We start from the raw sequence: 6,485 nt of genomic DNA, 5'->3' as shown, positions 1-6,485 counted from the left end.
CAAGAAATGCTTGTTATTGCTACTCCTTCGAAACCGTAAACCGTAGAAATATGAAACCTTCACTAAAGTCTTCGACTCATTGAGAGGACTCTGGAATCTATTCATTGCGAAAGTCTTCGGTTACCCCTTCAATGAATTATTGCCCCTGAAACTTTTTGAATTTTACAAAATAATTAAAAATTTTCAAAACGAGAAGGTGTAGAGACATGCGCCCAACTGCATAAGATTCATTGACCTTTGAGCTTAAAATTCATGTAAAGGTCAAAGGTCAAGGTCATTCCAAAACTGAGAAATTTAGTTCTTTTTATATCTCTTTTGTCTTTCAACATATGCTTAATGTCTATGCATCATTAATATGTACTCTTAAAACTGTTTCAAACATATCATTCTTGTCCCTTAAGATTGACCCTATTAAAAGTTATTGCCCCTTGTGCAAAAAACATTTTATTTACTATTGCTCCAAAACCGTAAACCGAAAAGACATGAAAACTTCTCTAATGTCTGATGGGATTTTAGGCAAAACTTTTATGCTCAAGCGCAATAGGATCTGGTGACTCCTTGAATGAGTTACTGCCCTTTAATGCTTTTGTGCTTACTATTCAACCTTATAACTTGAAAACTATAAGTCATAAAGACATGAGGTTAATTACAATGTGACCCTTGACCTTTGCCTTTGAATATGATTTGAAGGTCAAAGGTCAAGGTCACCTGAAAAATTTAAAATTTTTAATTTTTTCTTCTTTTAAGCCATTCCTGGTTTCTTTTTTATGAAATTTAATCTTAAAGAGATAAATTATAAATGAAATTGAAATTAAAAAGGTGGAAAGACCTCTTATTGTTCTTTGAACAATAAGTCTCCTAGTTTTCTACACAAGTTCTTTCATTTTAAAAAATTATTTACACCTCCTAGGCCTGTTTGCGCATTTGGAATGAAAACTAATCTTTTTTTTTCAATTACAATGTATTTGTAGTGCGTAATGTATAACAGAATTAAGTTTAAAAATTAATACAATTGTGAAGTGTGCAAAATGTCAAAGAATTGTTTAATTGGGACTATTTTTGTTCAGTGCTTTACAACGAAGAAAAGATTTATTAAACTGTTCGTAGCTGATGATATGTATGTAAACATTTATTATATAATTGAAAAATCTGAATATATGTATATCTTGTTTATAATACAATGTACATGTATCTGTATGATGTGTCATTTGGCATAAGGAAATAAAGAATTGAATTAACATATAGTACAACAGAATAAAGTTGCTTTATAACATGTAAGAAGAGGTCTTTAATGAAATTGATTTTTGTAGAACTAAAAAAAATTCACAAAAGTATTAGAAAATATATTTCCTATAATTATCTATTCCTGTTCCTAGACTAATTGCAGGACTTTGAAGTATTTCATCATGCTATATTCCTGTGTAATGAACTGTTAATAAAATCTGAAATATAGTTTTGGAATAGTTTTCTTATCAGTAAAAAAAAAATTAATTTCCCCTTCGCAAGATTTTAGCTAGTTCCTTAAAAATAAGACCATCGTCATGAGTAAACATATAAAATATGTGCAAGAAGAGAAACAATTACATATTTTCTTAATTATATTGCATTTATATTTCTGTATCCAGACATCAATTTTACAATGAACATTTTTAAGAGCATTCCAGTTTTAAGTATCCTAATAACAAATATCTTCGACTGCTATTTACTACAAACAATCAGAAACTAATCAATAGCTCAGTTTTAGTTCCTGACGTCCAAGCCATACAGAACGTTCATTCTCTTTAAATTAGCTAGAAGAATGTGTACTGAAGTAAGTGGCAATAAAAGAACAAATGAAAGACTGTCTAAGTAAGATTAAACAAAAGGTTTCCTCCGAGGTTAATTTTATGCCAAACATTTGTCGAGGGGGTTCACATATATGTATGCAATCCATAGAATAATGGACATGTAGGACAGATTTACAGGGGCTTACATGTATTTATTAGATTACACATAACCATGGCTCATAAATTATGTCAACAAATAACATGTTATCTGTCTGTTAGAGTGCATATGCACCAAAAATGCACTCCTATTAAATTTTGTCTATAAAAGATTTATTTCAAAAAAAAAAAATAATAAATGAATAAAAAAAAACAAGATTGATTTATACATACATATGGGAATGATCCAACAATTTGAGATCAAAAATATGATACATAAGTAAGGTGATACATGTACAACCGTGTAAAATTAGAATAAAAACAAATATGGAAAGATTAATACATGTAGTAAAGGATCTTTGTTATATTTGGTTGACGTTTCAAGGGAGCTTAGAAACTCCTAATCTTTATAAGGGACTGTACCACTAAGTGTCATTGTTCCCTCATACATGCATGTAACGCAACCTTTGAAAAAATGCTTTTCAATAAGTTTGATATTCTGCAAAAAAGATATATTTCCTTGCAGACGTAACATTTCCAGATTTTTAACACTTTTTATGGGGATTCATATCAAATTAGAATGAACCTTATTCATTTTACAATTTTTCAAAGTGAAATCCTACAGGAATTTTTTACGCCTGGTCATCATCTTCGTACTAGAAACATAAGATCCATTACTAAAAGGTGGATCCCAAGGCTGATGCCATTGTCCGGGGGGATAAAGTCCATTGAGGAAAACATCATGGCAGTAATTAAACCACCAGCCACCTCGGTGTTCAGTAGCACAGTTTCCTGGGGACCGGTCGTTATCCTTGTCAAAAGTGGTAAATCTGGCATTGTTTATTACGTCAGATAACGGTGCGTTCCTGATCTTGTCTTCTGTAAAATTATGAATACCATCGTTCATTACACACATTTATTATAAAAACCTTTTTCTAAACATGCTTGAATTAAAAAAAAATACAAATCAAAGAAACACAAAGATTGATTAACGATTATGTTTAAAATGTTATAAACAATGATGTGCAATTATTGTTATTTTAAGCAATATTTTAGTTAAATAATTGTGTACATTATGCTTACTATGAGAGAAATAAGAAGTGTCTGATGAAGTATATTTGTAATTCTGTACTCTGTTAAAGGGAGACACAGGTTCCATTTCTCTTTGCCACATCGCTATAAACCCAAATGCGGCACGTAAACATAGGTAATGACTGTTTCGTTTCTTACATGTAACACCAAGTATTTAAAGTTAAATTTATGGAACATTAGGATGAGACCTTTAAAGTCGACTCTCTGTGTCAAGGGATGAGCTGGCACAGTATAGAACTCTTAATGGAAGCTTAGGTAATGTTTCAAGCCCTGCATGGGCAGACAGCAAAGTCCCTGTATGAATGAAAAATCCTCAAATGTGAGGTTAAACATCATGCAGTCAAATAAACCCAATACTACGCTTATTAAGACGTCGATGATTGATTGATTGTATATTGATTAACGTCCCTTTTGAGAATTTTTCTCTCATATGGAGACGTCACCGTATGCCGGTGAAGGGCTTCAAATTTAGATCTATACTCGGCACTCATGATCAGGGTCATTGAGCACTGAGGGTTTTTTTTATCGTGCCAGCGCCTACCGTGACACGGGACCTACGTTTTTAAGGCCATATCCGAAAGACCCGTGACTATTTTTTTCGTCTTAGGTTTGACGTGGCGCCGGGAATGAGAATCGACCCTGGGCCTCTCGATCACGAAGCATACGCTCTACCACTAGGCTACCATGAAAGGTATTAAGACGTCGAATTGAACGACAAGATGAAAGAAGTGAAATGAGTAGTGTGATACATGTAAGTGTAGTATTCCAGGTAGTTTCCATTTACGATTACTTACTATATAATTATTAATTTCAATCTAAGTTTTAAAATTTTGTTTTCTACTACTTAAAATCAAAGCATTCTTAAGTTGAAATAATTTCAGAAAAGTAAACAGACTTTTTTTGTTTTCTTATTTTTTTTTTTTTTTTGTTCTTTTTTTGGGGTGTTGAACCTTTATTTTTGATTCTACAAATTTATTTTAGTTTATAGCAAACAGAATTGTTGTTTCTACTATTCTACAACAATGGAAATTAATATATGTTTAAAACATTCTTTTTATTCACATTCAATTATTATTTTTTTTCCCTCAAAAATCGTTCTTCCCAATTTTCCTAATATTGAATCTTCCTTGCTTGTTCAAAATAAAAAAAGAGAAAGATATTCTGCTAAAAAAATATGCATATTTTTTCTTTAACATTACTTTGATAATAATTTATATTTTTAAATAAATTAATATTACCTATAATTAACCCCCTTTATATCATTCAAAAACGTGGATGCTTATTTCTTCTTCAAACTTTTTCAGAAAATGTTGATTTTACAAACCCAAGCTTCCCGTAGCTTTTCCACCAACATTCAGTCTGTAGCCATTGTTTTCGTTGTTTACGAAGAAGAAATCATATCTTATAAACATGTTTGTTTTGTTCAAAGATGTTATCTCTATGTAGAGAGAACTTGTTTTCTCCTTTGTCAATTGATGTATGATGTCATTTCCTGAATGAAAAAGAAATGAGTTAAGAATAGGTATTTAAAACTTCTTTAATTTTGAAAGGAAAATTGTTAAGACTTGTAAATATAAGATATGATTTGAAGTTTAAGAGTATGTATTACACCAAGTTTTCAAAGAACAAAGGAAATATTGATAGCTATCCGAGAACAGTACCAAAATTTTATTTTAGATTTCTTTTCTGCATGATCCATTTTTTTCTTTAAATCAAACATTCAGATGTTTTCTCTATGGCACCTATTAACACACTTCTAATGTTTTGGAGGTCCGTGCTTGTTCTGCTCTTATTTTGTATTTCTAATGGACTTTTGATCTAGAATGTTGTTCTTTATCTCCATATTGTACATTATATTTAGGAACTTTTTGTATCGTTCTTAGAATCATGACATATGAGCCAACAATATTCTCTCTCTCTCTCTCTCTCTCTCTCTCTCTCTCTCTCTCTCTCTCTCTCTCTCTCGTACATAGGCTTATTTTTACGTCATTTTTTTTATCATAAGAACAATTTTTTTCTCTGATGCTGAACAGAGAAAGTTCAAAGGTGGCAGGGGGCATAATGAACTGCAATTTACAAAATGTAGAAATAACCAGTATAGCCAGTTACATTGATTTATTAAGAGTCTTGTTTATAGATGGCTATAGCCATTTTTAATTTTGGAGGGTGATGTATTGTCAATTAATAATGATATTTTCCATTCCTACGTCGATACGATATATCCTGGTGAGCTTGAGATAAACGATACCATCACCTGCATGCGGAGTATATATATCTCGGTTGATTCGATACGCAAGAGCATGTACTATGTGTAAACAATTTCTTAAACAAGGTAAATTATTGACAAGAAAGTTGATGGAACAAGAATATCAGCAGTCTCGTTTAAAAACATCATTTCGTAAGTTCTATGGTCGAAACAATTACATTGTAAGCAAATACAATTCATCACTGAGTAAAATGCTGACTGGCATTTTTCATACCAACTGTTAGTAAGTCTTTATACACTGAATTGATGATGCTTTTTTCCGTTATTTTCTGATCATGACAAGGAGCACAAGGCGGGAGTGACCGGTCGACAGGGGATGCTCACTCCTACATGGCACCTGATCCCTCCTCTGATGTTTCGGGGGTCCCTGTTTGCTCTGCTTTTATTTTGTATTGCTTTATGGTCTTTGAGATTACATACTGTTCGTTATCTCCATATCCGTATTCAAGGAAAATTGAATTTGACAATTGAAAATCGTAATACTTCGAATATGAAGGCATTCGATCATGAAAAGCAAAAATATGTGTGCGATAGATTAATTTTTAAATTTGTGATCTGTGCATCAAGTAACTATAAATAAACAAAAGTTTTAAAGAATCTTGTTCCTGATCTCTTCACTGAATAAGTCGACTACATAATTATGTAATGTTCAAAGACATTAACATGAATGAAAAAAAGCCAACTATACAATGAAGAAAGCATGCAAATTGCACAATTGTTCCTGAAGCAGTAATTTTATGTTATTGTAAATTTCTGTTACCAATCCAATAGCTTCTAGACACGTCTCCAAATCCAAATTTATAATCCTTCCAATTTCGTTCAAAGCTTACTTTGCCGGATTGTCTTCTTTGTATCACCTTAAATGTTTAGTTATATGGAATAAATCTTGTACTTGCAATTTACAATATTCACATTTATTGCAACATTTTATTGCTATACCTTAAAAAATTCCTTTTGAAAAAGTTAAACAAAAAAGTCAAACATTTCAAAATTCAAAATTTTGGGGTTTTTTAAGATGAAAAAAAGAGAATATACGGATTCATTTTATGGTGCTTTTATAAAATAACATGATTTTTAATATAATTTTGAAAATATTTTTTTCATAATTTAAAAAATATATAAAAAAAACTCAATACACATGTAGATATGAAATAAAACATAAGAGCACCAGTCTGAAAGAAGTTTGGTTAAACAAAATTATTGCA

At 31.1% G+C, this 6,485-nt stretch overlaps 1 protein-coding gene across 1 annotated transcript; it reads right to left on the bottom strand.

Annotated features, from left to right (window-relative positions):
- Positions 1 to 2,541: 2,541 nt before the first annotated feature.
- On the bottom strand, positions 2,542 to 5,716 carry LOC134235701 (ryncolin-1-like). Its single transcript, XM_062717851.1, has 3 exons — positions 5,701 to 5,716; positions 4,339 to 4,506; positions 2,542 to 2,801 (listed from the first exon to the last, which is right to left on the bottom strand). Exons 1-3 carry the CDS (start codon positions 5,714 to 5,716, stop codon positions 2,542 to 2,544), a joined length of 444 nt encoding a protein of 147 aa, XP_062573835.1.
- Between the last annotated feature and the right edge of the window lie 769 nt (positions 5,717 to 6,485).

Source organism: Saccostrea cucullata, unplaced genomic scaffold, assembly GCF_032062105.1.
Source record: "Saccostrea cucullata isolate Sc308-1 unplaced genomic scaffold, CSIRO_AGI_Scuc_v1 ctg3673, whole genome shotgun sequence".
NCBI lineage: Eukaryota > Metazoa > Mollusca > Bivalvia > Ostreida > Ostreidae > Saccostrea > Saccostrea cuccullata.
The sequence above is the reverse complement of the archived record's forward strand: the minus strand, read 5'-3'. Positions and strand labels throughout refer to the sequence as shown.

Bases quoted from the DNA above. Each gene is read 5' to 3' on its own strand.
- LOC134235701 (XM_062717851.1), bottom strand. The intron at 2,802-4,338 runs GTTTGTAAAATC...ATAATTTTACAG, and splicing joins AAAAGCTACGGGAAGCTTGG to AAGACAAGATCAGGAACGCA.